We start from the raw sequence: 26,575 nt of genomic DNA on the forward strand, positions 1-26,575 counted from the left end.
AATGATGTGCTACTTTGTGTCATACAGGATAATAAATATAGTATTCTATGATACCAACATATTATACTTTGCATTATGGATGTAGTATCATACACTAATATCATATATGTATGATATTAATATACGATACTTTCCATTACAACCAGCCTAAATAAAAAAGGAAAAAAAAACCAAAACCTGCCAGCCCCGGATCAAGAACCATGCCTCGGTCCCCTACAAAAGGACGCGCACAGCCTACGCCGCCTCCTCCCACCCATCTCAAGCCGTTTCCAATAAAAACGCGCTACCTCCATGTCCCCGCACCACACCACCTCCATCTCCATGGACACCTCCACCCTTGCCGCCGTCGCTTCCTTCGTCGCCTTCTCCACGAAGCCCCGCCTCCTCCCGCCACTCAACCCCTCTCGCACCCTTCCACGCACCCGCGGCTCCCTTGCCGTCTGTTGCTCTCACTCCCACGCCTCTCCTCCGCCCTCGCCCCTCCCGTGCACTGCGTCCGATGAGGAGGAGGTCGCTCCTCCGCGCCTCCGCCTCCGCCTACTCGCCGAGGAGTTCGGCGCTCTCCCGGACGCCGACCGCGCGCGCCGCCTGCTCGCGTACGCGGCCGCGCTCCCGCGGCTGCCCCAGGCGGACCGCGTCGCGGCCAACCGCGTCATGGGGTGCGTCGCGCAGGTCTGGCTCCTGGGCAGCTGCGACCGCTCGGGACGCATGCGGTTCGCGGCCGACTCCGACTCCGAGCTCTCGCGCGGGTACTGTTCCTGCCTCGTCTCCGCGCTCGACGGCGCGGGCCCCGAGGAGGTGCTCGACGTGGACCCCGCCGATCTCGCACCGCTCGGTGTGGCCGCGGGGGCGCGGTCCCGGGTCAATACGTGGCACAACGTGCTCGTCGGCATGCAGAAGCGGGCGCGGGCAGCCATTTCGGCGCGCGAGGGCAGGCGTCCTGGGGAGCCGTTCCCGTCGCTCGTGATCGGCCGGGACGGCGCCGTCCGCGCGCAAGGAAGCTACGCCGAGGCCAAGGTGAGCGCTGTTTCTTTCGGCTAGCTTATTATTGCTGTTAGTCAGTTGGTTTTTCTGCATGATCTCATGGAAAAGACGTGTCCATGTCTCCACAAATTGGAAATTAGTACTCACATGTTTGACTAAGAAGTACTCCCTCCGTTCTAAAATAGATACTCAACTTTGTACTAACTTTTAATACAAAGTTAATATAAATTTGGGTCATCTATTTCAGAACGGAGGAAGTAGCTAAGAAAGCAGTGGCGGGCTTGAATATATGATGTAGAATCTGCCAAAGCTGGGTGCAAATTGACCTTCCTCACTATAATGGCATCGGATAATTATAAAGGTGCTTTTCTATTGGTTGTTGCGTTTCGCCTTTTTCCTTTTTCTAGAATCTGCGATGTGGTCATAGCTATGTGTATGGTCAAGAATGGAGACTTATGGCTATAATAATCGGATCGACAGTGCCTGTGTCGGCGTGACTCTTAGGCCAACTCCACCACGCGACCCCAAACAGACGTTCGTTTTGTCCGGATTCTGTCCGTTTGGGTAGGGCGATGGGTCGTGTCCGGGCCTGTCCTGGGATGCGGTGGCCGTGCGCCCAGCACGTGGCCGCATCCCGGCCGCATCCTGTCCGCGTACATTTTTCTTTGCAAGTCCTTAACTTTTTTTCATCATTCATTTTTGGTACATGAAAAATACATCATCACATTTTGACTAGTAAAGCAAGACCAAAGAAAACAAGAACCACAAGAATACATTTTAGAAGATACCCAACTTCCATAACTACTCCCTTGAGTTGGGTTAGGGCCTTCTCGATGCACTCATTGTTGATCTGTGGAGGAGGCTCGATCTGGCATCCTCCTTTCTTCTTCAAGCCAGAAGTAGATGTTGCTTCCTCACACCTAGTCTCGTGTCTAGCCTCTAATCTAGCAACAAGTGCACTTGTCTCATTTACAGCCTCTATGCTAGCTAAAAGTGCATGAACATGTACTAAATTTCGCTCTATCAATATATCGATGTACTCTTCTTCCCAATACCAAAACTTGCATCCATGCTACACAATAAAATTTGAAGTTAGCACAACTAGTCAAATCTAGAGCACAAAACGAAGCTAAAAAGAGCACATACCCCATCGTTTAAGCACTTGATGAACACCCATCCGGGATGTTCCGGCATTGTAGACACGCGGCGCACGACCATCCTTGGGCAGTGGTCGCACTTAATGAGTGGCAACGGTGCGCCGACGAGCTTTTGGGCAAGCACCGAGCCTGGCCGACCGCCATTCGTGTATCTGCCGGTGGACCACCGACGGTGCAGATCCGAGCGGCTAGAGGAGGAGCCACTGCCTGCATGTGGCCTTGCGGCCCTGCCAGGGCCTTCCGGTGAGGTGCCCGGCCAGTCCATGGCGCGGCCCGGCCTCCCATAGCCGGGCGAGCTCAAGACCGACCAGATCCGCCCCAAATCGGGCCGGCGGGTGCGCAAACCAGGTGGCCGTGGTTGGGTAACTCGGCGGCGCCGAGGGGAAGGGGCTGGGCGAGCGCGCGTCCGAACTGCACGGCTGCAATGGCAGCGGCGGCGGCGGCAGGAGTGTGGAAGAGTGGAGGAGGGTGCGACCGGGGGGAGGGAGGGGGGCGGATAGAAAAAGGCCCGCCCTGGCCACCGACGGGCGGGCCAGGGGAGGACACGCGCAGACGGCCCGCGCGTCCGCGTGGTGCCCGTTTCACCCCAAAAGCGGCGCAAACTTGGGCCGCGGATGGGTCGAAAGCAGACACAAAACGGACAAAAGTCCGTTTGCTCCCGCGCGCTGGGCCGTCCGGTTTGTCCATTTTACCCCAAACGGACGGGGCCGGACAGGACGGGGTCGCGCGGTGGAGTTGGCCTTACCTTCTACTTTGTGTGGACTTGCTTGGGCATATTCAGTATGCACCACACATATTTCTTACTTACATGCTTCGTTCTTTTCTGACAATGAAAGGGCGCCTCTTTGGAAAAAAGATGCAAGTCTTTACTTTGCCTAAAAGAGCTGCAACAGTTAGAAGGATCAACCGTTTAGAGCATCTTCAAAAGATGATTTGTAATAGGGCAGCTGCCCAAAAAACCGTTTTAGGTCTTCTCCAACAGCTGCCCTATATTAGTGCATAACCGCTCTTTAGGGCTTTTGGGGCCAAAAATGCTGCAACAACAGCTACCCTTGTTGTGTCAAAATTTTTTAGGGTGGCCCAAAAAAAGGTAACGCAGGCGCGACAGTCGCGCCGTTGCCGCAAAGCTAAAAACGAGGCGTGCGCAGCCTAACTCCCATAGTCAGAAACTTCCCGCAACCTCTCGCAGCTACAAACCCTCCCGTGCCACTGCCGCCCTTGAAAATCCGGCCGGATCAGGCCACCTCCGCACCACCCCACCGCCCGGATCCGTGGTGCCCCTCCTCCAATCGGCCGCACCGCGGCGCCGCATCACCCCATTTCACCGCCGTGGCGCCGCAACGCCCCACCGACCGAATCCCACCGCTACCGCTGTTGCGCCGTGTCGCACCATCGCATCCGTCGCCCCCTCTTCCAATCGGCCGCCATCACCGACAATGTTGCTGAAATGCGCGCGGAATAGCAAGACCAGCTTCTGCGGTGTTCGGCTGTGGTAGTCCAACTGCTACGGCGCCAAGCTACATTGTGACGTCCAGCAGCACTGGGTCGGCACCTTCGAGACGACGGAGATCGCCGCTCGTACCTACGGCATTGCTGCTTGAAGGATCAGCTGGCCGTGTTCGGAGCTCAACTTTCCGGAGATCGAGACCCAGGCGAATGCGGAGTTCATCGGTCCATCAGTGAACATTGTGTCCTGCATGGCGAAGAGGGAGACCCGCATCATCCTCGAGCAGAGGGACACCCAGGAGAGTGATTAGGCGGCGATGGCGAGGTTCGCCGCGGAAAATCCGCACCTCGTGCAGGCAGAGGAGTGGTTCTGGAAGAGGGACAATGAGCGCAAGACGGAGGATGAGGCTGGCCCCTCCAAGGTGATCAAGCTCGAGTCCGATGACGAGAGCGAGGACAATGGCGAGAGTGAGGAGTCCAGTACCTCTGAGAGGAGACCATGGCACTGGAACGCTGTCGACACACAGGCTGATGATGACGATGACGAGTAGTATGTGGGTAGGAGTACCATCTTCTAAACTATGTTTGGATGTTTAGATCGTTGCATGTTTAGAACTATGAATGTTCAGGAGTTTGTTGAAGTATGCAATGTGATCAAGTAGTTTCGATGTTGGTTTGAGAAAACAATATGTTTGAATAGTGCCTATTTTAGGGCAGCTGTTGGAGTTGGACAGTTTTTGGTGCCGAAAATATCACTTTCTGATGACCCAAATTTTACTCCAAAGCATTTTTGGTGCCCTAGGGCAACTGTTGGAGATGGCATTTGGACCCCAAAATGGTGCTCCAGCAGCTGCTCTATCCCCTAAACCGTGCTGCAATTTTTTTAGGGCAGCCACATATTTTTGGCCTCGAGTGCTGCAAATATAGAGCAGCAGCCGGCTGCCGCAGAACAAATCTTGTAGCTGCGTGCAGCCCAACCGGTCTCATGAAACTTCATCCCTGCAGCCGCTTCCCCTTACCCCGCCGCTGAATCCAGCCACCACCACCACCGCCCTCTCTGTCCGTCCGGCCACCGCTCCACCCCATTCGGCCGCCATCACCGTCGCGTCAACCGATTCCGGCCACCGCCGAACAGCCCCATCGCTGGATTCACCGCCGAACCGCCCCGTCGCCGGATCCACCGCCCCTGCATCTGGCCGGCCACCACACCACCGAATCTGCCGCCCCTCCACCACCACCGTCGAGGATGCCGCGCCACAACGCCGAACCCATGAGCAACACAAGCTTCCGCGGCATTGGACAACGGCCGTCCGGCCGCTACGCCGTGGAGATCTTGTGCGACAAGATGCGACACTGGCTTGGGACCTTTGAGACGCGCGCTTATGACACCGTGGCTTGGAGGTACCGCTAGCCGAAGTTCGAGCTAAACTTTGCGGAAGTCACGAGCCAGGAGGCGGCGGAGTTCCTTGCTCCCGAAATGCGTCTTGTGCCTCGCAAGCAAGAGAAGGAAGACCGCCTAGTTATGTAGCAGCGCTCTGTCCATGAGAGCAATGAGGTGGCTCTCGCGAGGTTCGCCGCGGAAAATCCACACCTTGCGCAGGCGGAGTACGAGTTCTTTGCTAGTAGGGACACACAAGGCAAGAAGGCGATCAAGGAGGACGAGACTGGCACCTCAAGGGTGATCAAGAAGGAGGACGAGGCAGACCCCTCGGTGATCAAACTCCAGTTCGATGACAACGAAGAAGAAGAGTTGGATAGTGAGACATAGTCGTTCATGGAGCTTTGGAACCGTGTCGATTGCGGGGATGATGATTAGTGTGTGCGTAGTACTGAGACGAAATATGGTGGTGAGTCTTTATGTTTAAGTTTGAACTCGTGTCGTTGTGTTTAAGTTTGAATTCATGTTTCAGTTTGAACATTTGGTAGTTCTAAAAATTTCTGTTGCCCTAAACCCACTTTTTGGTGCCCTGAAACTATTTTTGGCTGCCCTATTATACATCATCTGTTAGAGATGCTCTAATAAGGGTGCTTCCAATACTATTGGTCCAATAGTACACCTCCATTTCTTAGAAGGGCGCACGTGAGATATTTCAGATCTAGACATAAGAACATTTGTTGTTGGAGATTACAGTTTCTTTCTTTCTAAATCTACCAAAAATTCAATGATGTGAATGATCTTCCTAACGACCTGAAAGAAACCATCTATTGGAGATGTTGTTACTTAGGCAGGAAAATCCTTGCCAAAGAGGCACCGACTATCACTTTTTGATATTTATGGAATAGACCATTCATCAAGTTAAGAATAACAAACCTTAAACCTTACAATATACTTCCTCCGTCCCATAATATAAGAGCATTTTTGACACAAATACGCTCTTATATTATGGGACGGAGGGAGTAGCTGAGAGAAAAATGTGAAAGGCTAAACGTCCACTGAAAGATGCTGATATCTGCAAAGTTATTTAAGTTTTAATTTTAAATCTTAGCAAATGAAAGATAAGTTAAATGCTACATATTTTGTAGTGTAAGTTTGTTGCTGTCTCTTCATGGAATATAAAGACATGTTGACTAGTTTTAATTATTAATTTTGCAGGCGAAGTTTTTATCTCCTGACCAGTCCAAGATTTCTGAGCTTGTGAATGCCCTCAGAGAGAAACAAATTGGAATTGTGGCCCATTTCTACATGGATCCTGAGGTGCAAGGCATACTAACTGCTGCAAAGAGGCAATGGCCCCACATTCACATATCCGACTCATTGGTAATGGCAGATAGTGCTGTTCAGATGGCTGAATCAGGATGCAAATATATCGCTGTGCTAGGTGTTGACTTCATGTCAGAAAATGTCCGTGCAATACTTGATCAAGCAGGATTTACTCAGGTATTTTTATCAGTTAGTATCATTGATTTTCAGTCTTTCACTATGTATTGCGAAGTCTTGTGGTATTATATATGTTTTCATTGTGGACACAACACAGCGCAAGAGTTAGGGCATCTCCAGCCGTTGGCCCCCTAGGGGGCGCCTAAAATCGCCGCCTGGGGGTGAGCCGGCGCAAAAATTGGGCCTGGGGGCGAGTTGGTCCCCAGCCGCCGGCCCCAAGGCCGCCCCCAGGCACGTTTTAAAATAAAAGAAGTTCGGCGAAGTTCGGCTAAAACACGATAAAATTCGGCCAAACACGATAAATTTCGGCCAAACACGATAAATTTCGGCACATTTCGGCGAAGTTTGCGGATTTTCATTACATAGCACATATACATAAACTAATCTAAAGGAAAAACTGGCTGAAGTCGCCGCCATCGTCGTCGTCGGCCTTCTCCTCCTTGACGCGGGCGCCCCTGCTGGACCCCTGCCCGGCGTCGCCATGGCGGACTGGTGGCGGCGCATCGTCGTCGTTGTCGTCGCTGTCGCAGATGACGACGACTCCGCCTTCGTCACGGCCGCGTCGACGCTCCGCGAAGCGAAGCAGGGCGGCGCGCTGGCGCTCCTTCGCCTTCTCCAGGCGCTCCTTCTCCATCGCTATGGAGTCCCTGCGCGCCCATTCCAGGGCCGCAGGCGCGCCGGCCGCCCTCGTTGATGACGATGCCGGCGCTGCGAGTGCGCCGGCCGAGCGGCGTCTCCGCCGCGGGCTCGGCCTTGACGCCGAGCAGGGCCGGAGTGCCGGAGGAGTGCGATGAAGATCGGGAGGAGGACCCGAACCTCCTTGGCGCCCATGGCCCGGCGCGTCGGTGCTGCGCCGGGGCGGCCGCCCTCGCCGGGTACGCCAACGGCGGGTCGTTGCCGCCCTCGAGGTACGTCAGCACGCCCTCGAGTGTGCGGCCGGGGACGCCCCACCACAGGTGGCGCCCCTTGCTGTTCTGCCGGCCGCCAACCACCGGCGCGCCGTTGATGGACGCCAAGCGCTGCTGCTGGCGGCGCTCGAAATACGCCGCCCAAGCCGCGTGGTTGTCGGCGGCGTACTGGGGGAGGGAGAGTTGGGCGTCGGTGAGGGAGGCGCGCACGACCTCGACTTCCTCGGCGAAGTACTTCGGCTTCGCCACGGCGTCGGACAACGGGGGAATGGGCACTCCCCCGGCGCTGAGCCTCCACCCTGTCGGCCCGGCGCGCATGTCCGGCGGCGCCGGGATGTTCGCCTGGAACAGGAGCCAGGACTCCTGTTTGCGGAGCGAACGGCGGCCGAAGCCGTTGGCCGCCGCCTCGTCTTCGGGGTAGCGTTCCGCCATGGCGACGGGCTCGGGAGAGGTAGAGAGATAGAGGGAGGGGCTGGGCGGCGGCGCTCGGGAGAGGTAGGGAGAGGGAGGAGCTGGGCGGCGGCGAGGGGCGGGGCTGGTGTGGGCACAGGCGAGTGCAGGCCACCGGCTATATAGCCGCGCCACACCCGTGTGTACGCGTGCGAGGGAGGGGAGGCGTCGGCACGCCGTCCCGTGACGCGCCGCCCTTGAGGAATCAATGGCAAGGCTGACCGGCAGCAGCCTTGGCATTGATTTCCCGCGGGAACCGAGGCCATTGGGGGAAGACGAGGCGCCGTGTCGCTGACGCGGCGGGCCCGTGGCTGTTTCGCGCCAAAACAGTTCGCCCCGGCGCCCCCGGACGCCCCCCAGCGCGCCGGGTTCGGCCTGGGTCCGCCGGCGCTGTTTTCGGCCCAGGCCGGCGAAAATCGGGCTCCTGGGGGCGCGACTGGGCCGTTTTTTTGGCGCCGGCGCGAAAAAATCGCCTGGGGAGGCCTTCCTGGGGGCGCGGCTGGAGATGCCCTTAAGCTCTAGGGAGTATTTATATGCACTTCGATATATCCTGTTGGTGAAATGGCGTTACATGGGACCATCATATGTCATTGTTGTTTTTTGACTGGATTCTTGACATAATTAATTTTGTTTTGTTGTTACTTTACTGCATTATAAAAACCAGTCAAGACTGGCAATTTAGAGAACTGTAACCTAACTATTAGTGGACACTATCATATTTTGAATTCCCAATGTTTTGATAACCCACAGCTGTTTATGTCTTATTTATTTGACCCCCACTCCCTCCCTCCCTCCCTCCCTCCCTCCCTCCATCTCTCTCGCTCTGTCTCTCACCCCTTCGTTTACTGATTCGTACGCAGGTTGGTGTTTATAGAATGTCCAGCGAGCAAATTGGTTGTTCCTTGGCAGATGCTGCTTCAAGTTCTGCTTATACACATTTTCTTAAGACGGCATCAAGATCTCCTCCTTCTTTACATGTCATTTATATCAATACCTCACTGGAAACAAAAGCTCATACTCATGAACTTGTTCCTACGATAACCTGTACCTCTTCCAATGTTGTTGCAACTATACTACAGGTAGTCGTTTGACTTGTATCAGTATTATATATCTTGGTGGATTTGCATTGCATTATTTTCCAGCAAGGTTTATTATATTTATCTCTTTATTAGATCATTATGCTCACTTGTCCACCTACCTTGTAGGCATTTGCCGAAATACCAGATCTTAATGTCTGGTATGGTCCTGATTCCTATATGGGTGCGAACATAGCAGACCTATTTAAGAGAATGACTATCATGTCAGATGAAGAGATTACAGAGATACATCCAGATCACAACAGGAAAACTATAAGTTCATTATTACAACGTCTTCATTACTATCAGGTTTGTCTGATTCTGTACCTTTTTCTGTGCTAAGTTAGACAGTCTATTCTCACTTTCTTGCATGCATTTTATGCAGTTAAACTGAACATTAGAGTATGGTACTCATGCCTGCACATTGTATGACTAGCCAAAAATCCAGTGCAACTGCATTTTTTTATTAGTTATAAGCAGAAAGTGAGAGTTGCCCAGTTAACTAGCAGAAAATTGGACGAAAACCTTTACAAACCCGCCCACATGCCCATGACTTGTCACGTCATCTGCACCGCGTGCTCAACAGCAGCCAGCAGACCCGCAGCAGCCCTTCCCCGTTTCACCTGAAGGTTCCACCACGTGGATACGGGAGCCGGCCACCCAACCACATGCCCGAAACGTCAGTCCGCATTTCAATCAAAAATTGAACGAACCGGACGAATTTCGTGCAAACCGGACCTAATTCATGCAAAGTTTGACATACTACATTAAAACCGGATGATTTTGACAAGTTAAACTAAAATACAACAACAACACAAAGCCTTTAGTCCCAAACAAGTTGGGGTAGGCTAGAGGTGAAACCCATAAGATCTCGCGGTCAACTCATGGCTTTGGCACATGGATAGCAAGCTTCCACGCACCCTTGTCCATAGCTAGTTCTTTGGTGATACTCCAATCCTTCAGGTCTCTCTTAACGGACTCCTCCCGGTCTACCCCGACCTCTCTTAACATTCTCCGCATGCTTTAGCCGTCCGCTGTGCACTGGAGCTTCCGGAGGCCTGCGCTGAATATGCCCAAACCATCTCAGACGATGTTGGACAAGCTTCTCTTCAATTGGTGCTACCCCAACTCTATCTCGTGTATCATCATTCCGGACTCGATCCTTTCTCGTGTGGCCACACATCCATCTCAACATACGCATCTCCGCCACACCTAACTGTTGAACATGTCGCCTTTTAGTCGGCCAACACTCAACACCATACAACATTGCGGGTCGAACCGCCGTCCTGTAGAACTTGCCTTTTAGCTTTTGTGGCACTCTCTTGTCACAGAGAATGCTAGAAGCTTGCCACTACTTCATCCATCCGGCTTTGATTCGATGGTTCACATCTTCATCAATACCCCCATCCTCCTGTAGCATTGACCCCAGATATCAAGAGGTGTCCTTCTGAGGTACCACCTGCCCATCAAGGCTAACCTCCTCCTCCTCACACCTAGTAGTACTGAAACCGCACATCATGTACTCGGTTTTAGTTCTACTAAGCATAAACCCTTTCGATTCCAAGGTTTGTCTCAATAACTCTAACTTCCTATTTACCCCCGTCCGACTATCGTCAACTAGCACCACATCATCCGCAAAGAGCATACACCATGGGATATCTCCTTGTATATCCCTTGTGACCTCATCCATCACCAAGGCAAAAAGATAAGGGCTCAAAGCTGACCCCTGATGCAGTCCTATCTTAATCGGGAAGTCGTCAGTGTCGACATCACTTGTTCGAACACTTGTCACAACATTATCTTACATGTCCTTGATGAGGGTAATGTACTTTGCTGGGACTTTGTGTTTCATCAAGGCCCACCACATGACATTCCACGGTATCTTATCATAGGCCTTTCCAAGTCAATGAACACTATATGCAAGTCCTTCTTTTGCTCCCTGTATCTCTCCATAAGTGGTCGTACCAAGAAAATGGCTTCCATGGTCGACCTCCCAGGCATGAAAGCAAATTGATTTTTGGTCATGCTTGTCATTCTTCTTAAGCAGTGCTCAATGACTCTCTCCCATTAACTTCATTGTATGGCTCATCATCTTAATTCCACGGCATCCAAAAGTTAAACTAAAATCTCACTCATAAGCATGGCCTCCCGCCGGCGGGATCTCCGTAGTCCGCTCCGTCGACGTCGCCGCTTCCGTCAGAGTCGTCTTCCTTCCGCGGACATATGAGGCACTGCATTGGATGGCAAAAATGGCCCGGACACCGTGGTCCGGAATTTGTGGGGGATTTGCGGCACGGCGTTGAGATGTCCTAACCCAACGCTCAAACTGTATGCATTAGTTGGACTACCACCCAGTACGCTGCCCCCACCTCTGCAGCTTTTTCCTGCCGAACGGACTGCAAAATATCAGCAAAATGCTTTCACCTTTTTCTCCTTTCCTACCCGGCATGAATCACAAGTTAAAGGCTTGTGGCTAAGATAACTATTTCTTCAGTAAGCTATGATAGCAACAATTCTGCACACACACAAATATAGGACAAATGTTTCCTACTACCGGGTGTAGTTACTCCCATTTTTGTTTTGTACGTTTTAGATAGTATCCATCATACCGGAGTGTATGTATGCGTAGTATGTAGTATGTAAGAATTTTTAGGTAGTATATAACTATATATACTATTTTTTAGGTAGTATGTATTATATTTTGATGATACTCCTTTTTATGTACAAATATGTACGTATTTCACAAATATGATAAAAACATGGGCTCACATCCAATTTTTTCACATAACTCGCTTTGGAGTATCTTAGATATAGTATATGAACATACTAAAAATGATAAAGTAATATATATACTACCACATGGTAGTATATGAGACATGGGTGTGACTACACCCGGTAGTAGGATGTATTTTCCCTATATATATATATATATATATATATATATATGTAAAATGTTTGGGGCACCTAGGTGCCTGGGCACCTTGATCGGGTCCAACCCGTTAGTGCAGTTTCTTGAAATTCTGATTTGTTTCCTAGTATTTGCATGCAAGACTTTCCATGTATGAGAAATTCCCTGAATTAGTACATCTCCTTTTATTGCTTTCCTTCTCTCATACATTTTCATGCAGAAGTTGTACACTACGTATTTGTGACTATACACTGAAATTGATTCGGTACCATGCTCTCATATTTGCGTAGACATACATCCCGAAAAAAAGTTAGGTATCATACACGCTTTGTGACTACATATAATACCTATGTATCATTGGGTATGTACTCATAATTCTCACGTGAGGGTATGCGCTTGTAGATAAATATGATGAGCATGCACATACCTAAAAGTATATTGAGTACTCTCAATTTTTCATATCCGTAATTGTATTGGATACTACCAATTTCATATCATTTGGCGAGTATATACCCGTATTATTGGGGTATGTACTCATATATTTCACGCCGAGGTATAATACCTACATACTATTGGGGTATGTACTCATATATTTGGTATAATACCTACATATTTTTGGAGTATGTACTCATATAATAACAATTAGGTATTATTCGGGTATGTACTTATATATTTCACGCCGAGGTATGTAGCGAAATATGCAAAAACAATTAGGTATAATACCTATGTATCATTGGGGTATGTAGTCATATATTTTACGCCAGGGTATGTAGTTGTACAGAATAGGTATATAGTTGTAGAGAAATATTGGGGTATGTACGCATATAATTCAATTAAGCATACCCACTTATTTTTGGACTATGTACTTGAAAACAATTAGGTATAATACCTACGTATTATTGGCGTATATATTAATATATTTCACGCCTGGGTATGTAGATTTAGGGGAATATGGAAAAACAATTAGGTATAATATCTCTATTATTGAGGTATGAACTCGTATATTTCACACCGGGAACGTAGCTGTAGAGAAATGTTGGGATATATACATACAGAAAAATCTAATGAGTATATACTCACATAAAAATCCCTGCATATGAAGTGCTAAAAGTTATTACTATATTTTACATGGCAATAGTATGGAAGCTTTTCTATTACTAGTAAATGAGCACGTGCAATGCACGTTGATATTAGGGAGAAAATCAACTTCGCGTTGATATTAGGTAGGATATCAGTTACGTGTTAATTATGAGATTAATATAGATGTTGATATTTGGTATGCTATCAATTGCACACTCAACATGTTGAGAGCTCACCATTGAAGCAATGTCGGTCGTTGGACTGGCATGGTTTGATGGCCGAGATTAATTGGATCTGCCCCTTTGGGTCTTTTTATATTGGTATAGACTTGATCTCACTAATGTACAATTGTGACGCACATTAAATAATCAGATTTCTCTTTCCATATAAGGTACGCCATGCAAACATCTATGGAAGGTAATCTATTGACATAATTGACACGCATCAAAACCATGCAAACAAGTATCGAAAGTTTTTTTCCGACAAAGATATAAATTAAAATATGAGCTCATTTGTTAACAGATCAAATCCAATAACCCATATTCCCATCATCACAACACAATCACGATGCAATCGAACGACATCTAGGCAAGGTGCCTGGGTACCTAGGTGCCCCAAACAGGGTGCAGAATAAGTTATTCTTCACCCAAGGTAATCTTACGATCATTTCATAAATAAATTACATTTGAAATACAAATAGTTACATTCATATTGATTCACTACGTAAAATTTGGCATAAGAAAAAAAATAGGTCATAAGACCAGAAAAATTGCTTTTTATGTTTTTACATTTGTAATTATGGGGCGGGATTGACTATTCGTCACCCTGGGTGAGGAATAATTATTCTTCACCCCCCTCTGTTTTAACATCAATACACCGTAATTTTACATTTCGTAAATTTTGTCTTATTTTAGACCTAAAAAGAGAACGTAAGAGAATATATAATCACCGTAAAAATTATTTTATGTTACATAAAATTACAAACGTAAAAACATAGTGTAAAATACACATAAAATGCTATATTTTTTGTCTTATGACCTATATATTTGTCTTATGCCAAATTTTACATAGGGAATCACTATGAATGTAACTATTTGTATTCCAAATTTAATTTATTTAAAAAACGATTGTAAGATTACCTCGGGTGAAGAATAACTTATTCTGCACCCTGTGTGATGAATAGTAACACTACATAGGTGTGGCGACACGCCGCACTGTTGCTTGCCGGCCGTGACCTGTGAAGGAGGCGAGCTGGGAAACTGGCTACTGCCGCCTGCTAGGCCCCAACCGCAACCCTTCACGCTTGCTCGACGCCTAGCCCATGGCCGCCGTCGGCCATCTCGTCGCCCACCACGTCCTGGCCTGACTAGCCGCTGCCACGGTAAGAAACAAAGAGCAAAGCGTGGAGGTTTCGCTAGGGTTGTTGCATGTGCTGGAGTGCGTCTCGGGTCGCTGGCTGGCTTCATGCGGTATGGGGCGATTGGTTCAGTAGTTCAAGGCCTCATGGGCCTGCGTCTGTGTGGCCCATTCCACCGAACGGTGACTTTATCAGCGATACAATGAGTCAACGAGCATACCCGATAGCACATTATGCGTAGGTATACTATATTATTTTTGCACCGCATCAAGGTATGGCGGCTGCCACCTCTCGCCCACCGGGGTGCTCACACACATCATAACATCGTACTTCTAATTCTGCAGTTTTTGCATGTATGACAATTGTTTGCATATATATATGTGCAGAATGGTAACTGTATTGTGCATGATATGTTTGGCCATGAAGTTGTGGAGAAAATAAAGGAGGAATACTGTGATGCATTTCTAACTGCACACTTTGAAGTCCCAGGAGAAATGTTTTCTTTGTCAATGGAAGCAAAGACGAGGGGAATGGGAGTAGTTGGATCCACTCAGAATATCTTAGATTTCATTAAATACCATTTGAAGCAAGCTCTGGATCGGGATGTTGATGATCATCTTCAGTTTGTATTGGGAACAGAATCAGGAATGATCACTTCGATTGTTGCTGCTGTCCGGCAATTATTTGACTCCTATGAATCTTCCAAAGAAGGTGCTAGCATTGAAGTAGAAATTGTGTTCCCTGTTTCGTCAGACGCAATTTCTAAGACATCTGTTGATGATTCCCATCATTTCGGCTCTTCAGTAGCGAATGATTTAGAACAGATTAATATTGTGCCTGGTGTGTTTTCTGGTGAAGGGTGCTCTATCCATGGTGGCTGTGCATCATGCCCTTACATGAAGGTCTGGCTTCTCCCTTTTCTTTTACTGATAATGTGCGATTTGACATTCAATGAGTTCAACATAATATCAATAAATTTATTTTGTCATAGTCATAAATTCATTTTGCTCTCTATATTAATGTTTCGCCCTCTTTTGGATTATGTTCATCTGGAACTCCTCAAGTATTCATACGAGCAGGTTCGATGTCGACTGTTGTTTGTTTTGGTAATGTAGCAGTTGTTCAGTTGCTCTGATCTTGTAAAATGTGTGATCTTCTCTGGCAGTTAATGTACAATGTGTTTCCTGGTATCACCCTGAATTTCCGATGATTAATTGTGGGCTCATGATATAAATGTTCCATTGTTCGCAGATGAATTCTCTCGAGTCGCTACTTAAAATCTGCCAGCAGCTTCCTGGTGAAGACAACAGTTTATCTGTTTATCAGGCTAGTCGATTGAATGCTAAGACTTCCCTTGGGAAATTGGTTGCGGAGGTTGGGTGTGAGCCAATTTTGCATATGAGGCATTTCCAGGTCTTCTGTCCTATTACTCTTTAGCTTTAATTCATGGTGTACATCACACTACATCTTACATAGCACCTTACTGATTCACTTGCTTGATTCTGTTAGTAGCAAGAGCAGAGGAAAAAATCAAGTGAGTGTGTGTGTGTGCACGCATTCTATATTAAAACACATCTCGCCTACTTGAAAATATAAAGTCAACTGCTATAGCACGCAAATGCATAATTGCTGGAAACCAGGAAGTGGAACTGATCATACCTAACGAGTGAACTACCCGAGGTCACATTGTGAAACTTCCAAGCTGGCATTTTTATGTCAGATTTATTTCTATATTGAACTTCCTTTTTTTTAATCCAACTTCTTTTTACATGCTAACTTCTGAATTTGGATGAGTTAACTTCCACGGCTCTTTGCATAGCAAACTGTCTGAGTGTTCAGTAGCGGATTGTTGCTTTTTTTGCCTGAGTGAACAGCTGCATTTTTTTCTCACCAACTTTTTCCCTTTTTACACAGCGAACTGCTACATAACAGAAAAGCTAACTCCCATTTTGTAAGTGAAAGTTTTTTCAGAAGCAAACTGTTCTATTTTTTGTAGATCGAACTGCTGCGGCTACAGTCACGACTACTACATCACAGAAAGCTAACTCCCTTTTTTCTATAGTGAAAGTGTATCCTTTATTTTATTAAAGCAAACTGCTCTACAATCACGGAAATTACAGCCGCAATGATGGGTCATCATAACTAACTGGTTTTTCTAACAAAACCTAACTGCGTCTAAAATAATTGAATTACTGGCCACCATCCCAGGCCACTGCCTGCGTTAGGGGCGGCGGATGCAGAGCCATGGATGTCTCGCCGGGGTCATGCTTGATTGGGGCTTGAAGCTGGCTAATCGTAGAGGCTCCCTCGATGACCTACCTGAATCAAATCGAGGGGCGATGTAAAGACGTGGTCTACGATGGTTGTGCTTAGTCGACAGCTGAACCAACTACGCTAAGTGGCTATAGTCGTCAATCAGAAGGAAGTAGCACCTCCTGCATAGCGTTGGCTGTGAGATTGGCCCACAAAGGTCGTCGTGAATGAGCTACAGGGGCTCTGTTGCCGGGGACTTGGCCTGCTGGGGGAGTGCGGTACGCCGCCGCAGATGATCAGGCAGAATGCAAGCACATGGAACACATGAGAATTTTGTGCTGCGTACTGCTTGCAGATTTTCTTCTTGTCCCTTCTATTTATCCAAAAGGAAAGACGATTGTGCTGATCGTGTTCCGCACCCGATTCTTCCGTGCCATCCCACTGACTTGGGCTTGGGTTCAGCTCGTTCGTGTGGGGCGTAGCTCCCACATGTATGTCTCACGCGCCAAGTGAGAACAGCTAAAAATGGGAAGTGAAACAGTACACAAACTAAGTCCTAACTAGACTAGCTAACGTGCCAGGATTAACCAACAAAAATTACCTGAGAAGCATGTCCTTCAACAAACGCATATAAATGACAAAATTGGTCCTCTGGCTGAGTGGTGGTACAACCCAAGCTTTGACGCCACCCTCAAAACGGTTCACTTTCAAGCATTGTATGGCAGACCACCACCCCTAATTGCAGAGATGTCACTTCTACATGAACATGAAACAATCCTTCTACTGACAGAGAATATACTGAAGTGATATTCAGTTTGGGAATCTTCTTCAAGCTCTGGCAAGACTGGAAAAGCATCCTAACAAGCATAGGAAAGAAAGAACACTGCAAATGGCTGACATGGTTTACCTCAAACTTCAACCTTACGGGCACAAATTCCTAAGAGCATCTCTAACAGACCCCTCGAAAGTCAAGTTTGAGTATGTTGAAGTGTATATGTGGATTGCCTAGCCCTTTCCATCCGTTGGGACTTTTGGCTGCGTTGGCTAGGGCATGAAGCTTAACATGGTATCAGGACCTAAGATCTTTAGTTCAAGTCCTGGCCTTTGCAATTTATTCAGAAATTGTTGCTGCCCCCTCTGTGTCCATGTATATTCCTCTTGAGCCATACCTCTGAGTGTGACGACCGATCGATGAAATCGTCGCCACAGGAAGGGGATCGGAGTGGGGGATGAGGAAGAACAGAGAGTAGGTGAGGTTGGAGAAGGAGATGAGAATAATTCAGACTTTTCCTTCGCTGCCTTGTCCAACAGAGGACGGTTCCATAAGTACAGGCACACACACACGACGGACGGCTTGGCCACATGCGGCCCAAGCCAGACCCAGTGGGCTCAGCCCACAACTCTCCTGTGCTACTCCTTCTCCTTGCTAGTCCACCGCTACATCGTAGCAGGTGTGACAATTTCCCCCCCTTGAGCGAGAGCGTCTTGAGCCCAGCATGGAGCGTTGGGGTAGCGATGACGTAGGACGGTGTAGTCTTCCCATGTTGCCGAATCTGGAGAGAGCGAGGACCACTGAATAGAGACCTGCACGACTGAGGTGTTACCTTTCTTGACTATGCGGCGATCCAGTATCAACTCGGGTTGTAGTGGTGCAGCAGTCAGGTCGGGCGGACGAGGCAATTCGGAGAAGACCGGAGAGTAGTCAGGTGTGAATGGCTTCAACTGTGATACATGGAAGACCGGATGAATGTGGCTGTTTGATGGTAACTGCAGTTTGTAAGCCATAGAACCGATCCGTTGCTCGACGGTGAATGGTCCGAAGAACTTGAATGCTAATTTGGGGCAGGGACGGTTGACCACAGTAGATTGAGCATAAGGTTGCAGCTTCAGAAGAACTTGTTCACCCACTTGGAAAGAGCGATCTGTCCTGTGGCGATCAGCCTTTTGCTTGTATCTGTTTTGAGCCCGGGCCAGCTGAACACGGAGTTGTTCATTATGTGTAGCCCAATCCAAATCTGCATCAGTATCCTGTGGTATCGTGCGGGCCAGTGTGGGCAGTCCTCCCAAGTTGGGCTCCTGGCCATATAGCGCTTGGAAGGGTGAAGTGTTCAGCGAGGAGTGATGGGTGGTATTGTACCAGAACTCTGCAGTAGGTAACCATTGTCGCCATTTCTTTGGCTGGTCGTGTACGGCGCACCGAAGATACATCTCGAGACATTGGTTGACTCGTTCACTCTGACCATCCGTCTGCGGGTGATATGCTGTGGAATAGCTGAGTTTTGTTCCTGCTGCCTCCAGAAGAGCACGCCACATTGCACTGGTGAAAACCGGGTCGCGATCCGATACGATTGAGTGGGGTACTCCATGTAACTTGATAATGTTATCCCAAAATGCTCGAGCCACTGTTGTTGCTGTGAATGGATGGCGAAGAGGAACAAAGTGGGCATATTTGGTGAAGCGGTCGACCACCACCATAATCACCTCGTAGCCCTCGGACACTGGCAATCCTTCGACGAAATCCATAGTGAGGTCCCGCCACGGTTCTGATGGAATTGGGAGTGGCTGTAGTAGTCTAGGTGTTTTCAGATGTTCATGCTTGGCCTGCTGACAGATAGAACACTGACGAACATAGTCTTCCACTGCTTGTTTCAGACCCCGCCAAGCGAACAGTTTCTTGACACGTTGATAAGTTGCGGTCACTCCCGAATGTCCCCCAACTGCACTTGCATGGAATGCGTTGATCAATTTGGTCTGTAGGGTTGTGTTGGCGCCAATCCAGATCCTGTTCTGGAAGCGAATGGTGCCTTGGCGTAATTCGTAACCTTGATCATCCGGGCTGCACAGAGCGAGTTGTTGCAGCAAATCTTGACTGTCCGTGTCAGTTTCATAGGAGTTGCTTACTTCCTGGAGCCATTGGGGCTGACAGATGGAGAGGGCATCCAGAGAGAGCAGGTGACCGACGCGGGATAGTGCATCAGCTGCGCCATTGTCCGCGCCGCGGCGGTACTTGAAAGAAAATTGGAGACCCACCATCTTAGACATGGCCTTGCGCTGCAACTCTGTTTCCAATTGTTGATCGCCGAGATGGCAGAGGCTTTTATGATCCGTGACAATGACGAACGGGGCGCGCTGGAGGTAAGTGCGCCACTTGTCCACGGCCATGATCACCGCGAGGAACTCCTTCTCGTAGATCGACAGACGCTGATTGCGTATGCCCAGAGCCTTGCTGAGGTAGGCGATTGGGTGGCCGTCTTGCACCAGGACTGCGCCCACCCCTGTGTCACACGCGTCCGTCTCGATAGAGAACGGGCGTGAGAAATCAGGCAACGGCAGGACAGGCGTGCTTGCCATGGCATCCTTGAGCAGATCGAACGCTGCTTGTGCTTGTGCCGACCAGGCGAAGCCTTTCTTGGTGAGGAGCTGAGTGAGGGGCTTGGCGATAATCCCATAATGCGGCACGAATTTGCGGTAATAGCCGGTGAGGCCTAGAAACCCGCGCAATTCTGTGGCATTTGTCGGTGTGGGCCACGCGCGCATGGCACTGGTCTTGCTCGCATCCGTGGCCACGCCCTCTTTGGAGATTACATGGCCCAAATACTCGACTTGGGGTTGCCCGAACGAACACTTGGAAAGCTTGGCATATAGCTGATGCTCACGGAGGATGGAGAAGACTGTGCATAGATGAGCTTCATGCTCCTGCAAGGTGTGACTGAAGACGAGAATGTCATCAAGAAAAGTGATCACAAACTTACGATTTGGCCCGGCGAACGCCGAGTTCATCACACATTGGAATGTGGGCGGGCCGTTGGTGATGCCGAAGGGCATGACGCGGAACTCAAAATGACCATGATGTGTCTTGAAGGCCGTCTTTTCCTCATCGCCCGCACGCATGCGAATCTGATGGTACCCCGCTCGCAAGTCAATTTTGGAGAAGAAGGCGGCACCAGAGAGTTCATCCAAGAGTTCGTCGATGACAGGAAGAGGAAACTTGTTCCTGATTGTGACGGTATTGAGACGTCGATAGTCCACACAGAAACGCCATGTTCCGTCCTTCTTCTTGACCAGGAGCACCGGGGCTGCGAAGGGGCTCATGCTGTGTGTAATGATGCCCGTGCGAAGCATTTCTTCCACTTGACGTTCAATCTCGTCTTTCTGTAACGGAGAGTACCGGTAGGGTCGACAGTTGACAGGTGCTGCACCTGGCTCCAGATTAATGGCGTGATCATACTGTCGATGGGGAGGAAGTTGGGTTGGTTCCTCGAAGATGTCACTGAACTCCGTCAGGATGCGCTGAATGGTAGGCGGAGTAGGCGTGTCAGAGTCGGATGTCGTCTCAGATGTTAGCTGAATCTCCACTAAAGCTGCCCCCCATATGTCGTTAGCGTCATGCATTTGCCATAAGGTTGCAGCATCTAGGGCTGTGAGTTGATGTTGATCACCAGTGCGCACACCTGTCAGCTTAATTGTTTCTCCCTGACGATCAAATTGCATGGTCTTCAGGTTCCAGTCACACTGCATTGGGCTGTGCTGTCCCAGCCAATCCACACCGAGCACTGCATCGTAGCCTCCTAAATCGAGGACGCGCATGTCTGTGGCAAAGGTATGTCTGTGGGAGGTCCAGGCTAGCTGAGGCACCATAGCCGTGCAGTTCAGGCTCTGTCCATTGGCGACTCGAACCTTGATTGCTGGAATATCTGTTGTTGGAGCTTTGATGCGCTGAGCAAATGTGGAGTTCACAAAACTGTGCGTACTGCCGTAGTCGACGAGTAGCAACATAGTTTGATCACCCACTGTGGCACGCAGTCGAATAGTTTCTGGTGCTTCGGTGCCCTCCACGGCGTGAGCTGATAGGAGACAACAAGTAGCATCGGTGGTTGCAGGTTCATCCAATAGTTCCAGGGCATGCACTGCATCATCAGAGAGTACTTCTCCAAAATCGCCCACTTCAATCGTCAGTAGCTGAGCAGAGCGTTTGCATTGATGATCACGGGAGTATTTGTCCCTGCAACGAAAGCAGAGGCCGTGTTGGCGTCTGTAATCCCGCAACTGCCGCTCACGCCCGAAGTCGTCCGCGGCTGGCTTTGGTGCTAGGGCGATCCGCGGTGCTGGAGCGGTCGGAGAGGGCGCTGATGGTGCAGGAGGTGGCCGTCCTAGTGGTGGTACTATGCCCGACAATGGTGGTGGTCTGCCTGCAGATGGCGGTCTGAATCTGGAACGCTGAAGTTCCAATTCCTCTTCCTGAATCCTGGCAAACACTGTCGCCCTGGTGATGCTGGTGGGTGCCTGAATACGCACGGCGGCGCGCAGGTCATCCTTCAGGCCAAGCAAGAATTGGGTGACGAAAAATTTGGAGCTCAGGGTCGAGTCGAGGGCAATCAGATTATACATGTGAACCTCAAACTGTTGTCTGTATTCAACCACTGTTCCTGTCTGACGGAGCTGAAGAAGATTGTGCATCGTTGACTCGAATTCCTCTGGGCCAAACTCCTCCACCACTGCACGCCGGAACATCTCCCAAGTAATATCTGAATGTGTCTGACGGAAGGCTCTAAGCCACAGTGCCGCGTGCCCTTCGACATAGAGCGTCGCCGTCGCGACCTAGTTGTGCGGCGGCACCCTATACAGCTCGAAGTATGCTAGGCAGCGATCCAGCCAGACGCGGGGCGCATCACCATCGAAGCGGGGGAAGTGGTGTTTGGGTGGCCGGACTGAGTACTCATCCCGCGGCGTCGGTGTGCTGGGCAGCTGCAAGTTGAACTGCGCATCTGGCCTCGTGAGCAGGGGAGGCCCTTCGTTGGCGAGCCGGGCGATGGCTGCCGTGCTCCCAAAAGCCTGCGGAATAGGCAGGGCACTCGGAGGAGGTGCGGTGCGCTGGGCGGGTGGAGCTGGAGGGGGCATAGGCTGCTGGATGCCGTTGGTGGCCGCCGGCGTGCGGGAACCTGCCGCGGAGGGGTCATCCACCTGCGACGCCAATGCCATGGCGGAGGAAGCCGTCGGAGAAGTCGCCTTGCGCACGTCATCCACGTCGGCCTGCGTGAGCCCGATCTGCTTGGATAGGCTCTGCAGCTCGGTGGAGACGTGCGTGTTGAACGTGGCCTGTGTCTCCGCGCGTTTGGTCGCCAGAGCTTGCTCTTCATCGAATCTGGACAAGAGCTTCTCCATCAGGGCGGTGAGGTTTGCTGTTTGTTCCCCCATGGCAGTGAGGAGTTGCCGGGTCTGGACGGAAGGCTTGGACGGCGCCGTGGTACCCGCCCCGAACAGATCGAACCCCGCTGTGGATTTTGTGGGATCTCACCGGAGTGAATTCCCACCGACAGCGGTGGATGTTACCGATCAGTCAAAGGAGTTGAGGATGCTGCAGCGCAAAATTTTTTGGGGGAAATTGTTGGCTCTGATTACCAATTGTGACGACCGATTGATGAAATCGTCGCCACAGGAAGGGGATCGGAGTGGGGGATGAGGAAGAACAGAGAGTAGGTGAGGTTGGAGAAGGAGATGAGAATAATTCAGACTTTTCCTTCGCTGCCTTGTCCAACAGAGGACGGTTCCATAAGTACAGGCACACACACACGACGGACGGCTTGGCCACATGCGGCCCAAGCCAGACCCAGTGGGCTCAGCCCACAACTCTCCTGTGCTACTCCTTCTCCTTGCTAGTCCACCGCTACATCGTAGCAGGTGTGACACTGAGCTTATTCACGTGTTGACTTCCCGCATCACATGTGAGGGGGGGGGGGGGGGGGGGGGGGGGGTGTTGAAGTGTATGTGGATTGCCTAGCCCTTTCCATCAGTTCAGACTTTTGGTTGCATTGGCTAGTGCATGAAACTTATCAGAGTATTTGTTTTTATTTTAGGAAATTAAGCAGCAGCTAGCAGATGCCTCAAAAAGTTGAATCCCCTGAATATGGCTCCCCCCCCCCCCCCCCCACACACAAAATGCCCCTCATTCTCTCAAATTCAGTCCTAAAAATAGGCAGGCACGCGTCTTCCTGCTCGCCCGCAGCTTTCCTGACCGCTGCCCCCGGCCTTGATAACCAGTGGAATGAAAAGCCTCACCCCGCCGCACCCCCAGCCACCCTCGCCAGTGCCGGGGACCAACCGTTGGCCGCGAATTTGACTGTGCTAGGACCAAAGTGGCGGCACCAAGGCAAGAACCTCATTGAGCCAGCTCAGTCGCGGGTTACTCCATCGTCACCACCATACCGTCCTTGTCCCAGCCAACCGACAAACGGGCCGTCGGCAGTTAGCTAAGGTGGTGATAGCGCGGTGGCCGCCACGAAGAAGGATGCGGTCGCTGGGAAGCTCCCCCCTTGGCGTTCCGCGACGTGGACGACTACTGTTGTGTTTGTTGCAGCCACGGGACCATCCCCTCCACCTCCGGCGGCTGACGCCAAGCTGGATTCAGACGAGACCTGGAGCGACGCCAACATGATCGATGAAATGCCCTGCAAGGCAAAAATCTGAGAACCCATCCACTCCGTTTGTCCAACCGATGGAAGAAAAAAATGCAAAGCAAACCAAGAAGAATGTTTGTGTTAGAGCATAAAAAGAAGAGTTGATTGCGATGGTGGATGTGAAGAGGGCATTGGCGGCCGACTGGAAGGAGGATAAATTGAATTGCTTCTATGAGATGAAGATGATGGAGGAGAAGTGGAAGGCAAAGGCGGCAGCTGAAGAGAGGAAGGTGCTAGCGGAAGAAGGAAGACTTGAAATTGAGATGAAAAGACTTGCATTAGAGGCCGAAGAAAAAATATTGAGCTTGAGGAGCAAAAGCTTGCATTGGCGGTCGAGGAGCAAAGAAGAAAAAAAGTAGTTTAAGGACCATGCAATCGTGTTCATAGATCCTAGGAACATGGACAAGAACGAAAAACGATAATGGGAGTTTGCTCATGGGGACATCTTGGCTAAGATCTATGGTGGTGGGGACGATGGTGGCGGCGACGGTGACGTCGTGATTGCATGAAGCCCATGCTACGACGGCTTTAGGTCCATTGTGCGATGGTGGCATCCCAAGCATGTCTGCCACCGAGATGCATCTCGCCTGCGACCGCCTGCCACGAGCCCCTTCGCCACACGCACCTCCTCAGGCCCGGCTGGGACCAGATCAGGCCCGATCTCCCGAGCGCTCCGAGCAACGCATCACCACATCGCCAGGATCCCACATCACCACTGCACGCCACCAACACACCACACACGGCCGCCGGAACCAGGGAACGGAGCCGCCACCGACTTTCCAAACTAGCCGGAGTTGTGCCCCGCCGCCGTCCTTGGGTATGCCCAAGCTTCGCCGCTGAGCCCCTCTGGCAGTGGCGAGACAAGGAGGGAGAGGGGAGGAGGTGGCGGCTAGGGTTTTCTCCCCCCGAGCTGCCAGAAGAGGGCGACGCGGTGGTGGCCTGGTGGGTTTCTTCCTTTCCTGACTCCGTCTCTTACAAGCTGCTTTTTCCAGAAGGCTGTCAACTACATGACCCATTCCATGTCAGCCAACTGAAGCACCACTTGGGCCAAAAGCAGCGCCAAATCAAATCTTGCACTTCTAGCAGTTGATGGCACCATTCTGTCCCCCCCCCCCCCCCCCCCCCCCCCCCCCCCCTGAAGAAAGGAAGTTGATATCCCATGTACTGTGCAATGGCTCATCACATGGATTAACTTTCCAATCGAAGTAGCAGCCTGGGAGGACTCTTAGGCCAAGTCAGATCTTTGATCCGGGGGAGTTGTCAGGCCCGGAAGTGGTACCTAGCACATCTGACCGTTCTCTGGCGACCCAAAGGCCCATAACTTAAGTGAATGTGTTGCCAACTCCGTTTCACGCCAATGACAAGCATCTCAGCCGTCCATCTCCAATGCAACGGCTGCAGTTCAAACCAAAGTGTAGGCTTATTTTCCGAGAATGATGCTTTTGATTAGACCCTTCTTTTATTTATCTATAACTTTACCAAAGTGTAGGCTCAACAAACAATGGATTGAGAGCCTCTTGTGTTCATCTCCTTTGTAATTGGGTTAAAACCCTTGCTGGTGGATCGATGTCGGAATCCAAAGCAATATCTAAGAACCCAACAACCCTAAAAATTGGTTGCTGAGAAAGCCGCCGATAAGGGGGCACTGAATATGGGGTCATTGTTCTTCCACTGCCTTGGCCTCTAAAATTGCAAGCGGAATCGGATGAGTATTGTTTTTTCTTCTTCTATTTTTTGCTGAAGAGAATGTATGGCTCGGGATTGATATCATGGATTGGAAGGCGTAGTTTTTTTACCCCGGTCGAATGACCGGGATTGAGGGGTTTGGATGGGATTCTGAGGGACAGGTGTAACCGAATGCACTGAAAATAGTGGTCCGGGATAAATCCCCTGCCAGGCTGAACCCTGCTGATCCATTTGGATTTGGCTGGATCCCAGTGGGAGCTGATCAAAGTGGTTTTAATCCATGTGTGCTAAGCAAGAGACCTTTTAGAAGAGAACCTTCCGTGTAGCTTGGGAGGGGGCACTACTTTTAATAGCACAACGTGATGAAGGATTAATCTTTTGGCGTGCCAAGTCTTGTGGTGTTCATTTCTATTTTCCATGTGGGCTCACTAGACCTGTCCTTATAACAAACCCATTTACAATTTTATGTTTATTTCAGGCGACAAAGAGATTACCAGACAAGCTCGTTCACCAGGTTATCCATGGTAACGGAGGGGAACCTTTATGATGGCCGTTCCTCAGAATCTTCCCTGTCAACTTTATTCAGGTGTTTATGGATGATACATCATTATATTGCCCCACTTGAGTACTACTCCGTACCTGATATTAGCATTGCAGGGTGCAGTATCCGGCTTTGCACCAAGTGTTGTTATCACGTTACTGATAATTACCGGTGGAGTGACATTCAGAGTCTGCAATGGGTAGGTATATTGGCTGACCAATTGTTATTCGTCTCAGCCAAAATGTTTCTCGTGTATGTTTGATGTCAGATATATAAATGGGCGGCATACGAGTATACAATAGCATTGCTCAACAATTTTTGTGCTCTGTAACGGGGAGGACCTAAATCACCTGTGTTGCTGTGATGTATTTGAAGCTTTTATCCTCGTGTTGTAAAA

The 26,575-nt window shown here is 49.9% G+C and overlaps 1 protein-coding gene across 3 annotated transcripts; it reads left to right on the forward strand.

Moving 5' to 3' along the window:
- The first annotated feature begins 235 nt into the window (after positions 1-235).
- Positions 236-26,575, forward strand: LOC125508478 (quinolinate synthase, chloroplastic-like). 3 transcript variants are annotated; one of them, XM_048673199.1, is made up of 8 exons: positions 236-1,017; positions 6,181-6,465; positions 8,684-8,902; positions 9,029-9,208; positions 14,631-15,146; positions 15,496-15,657; positions 26,116-26,223; positions 26,295-26,575. In XM_048673199.1, the coding sequence occupies exons 1-7, from the start codon at positions 292-294 to the stop codon at positions 26,182-26,184; spliced, it is 2,157 nt and encodes a 718-aa protein (XP_048529156.1). In that variant the 5' UTR covers positions 236-291; the 3' UTR covers positions 26,185-26,223; positions 26,295-26,575. The 3 variants fall into 3 exon arrangements, with proteins under 3 accessions (XP_048529156.1, XP_048529157.1, XP_048529155.1); XM_048673200.1 differs by having other exon boundaries at positions 26,302-26,575; XM_048673198.1 differs by having other exon boundaries at positions 26,116-26,575.

This window comes from Triticum urartu, chromosome 5 (assembly GCF_003073215.2).
Source record: "Triticum urartu cultivar G1812 chromosome 5, Tu2.1, whole genome shotgun sequence".
Lineage (NCBI taxonomy): Eukaryota > Viridiplantae > Streptophyta > Magnoliopsida > Poales > Poaceae > Triticum > Triticum urartu.

What these genes read in the sequence shown, in the direction of transcription:
- LOC125508478 (XM_048673198.1), top strand. Translation starts at nt 292, where the DNA reads ATGTCCCCGCACCACACCACCTCCATCTCCATGGACACCTCCACCCTT. An exon ending in GAAGCTACGCCGAGGCCAAG is followed by an intron (nt 1,018 to 6,180) that starts GTGAGCGCTGTT and finishes TTAATTTTGCAG; the next exon opens with GCGAAGTTTTTATCTCCTGA. An exon ending in TGCATATGAGGCATTTCCAG is followed by an intron (nt 15,658 to 26,115) that starts GTCTTCTGTCCT and finishes TGTTTATTTCAG; the next exon opens with GCGACAAAGAGATTACCAGA.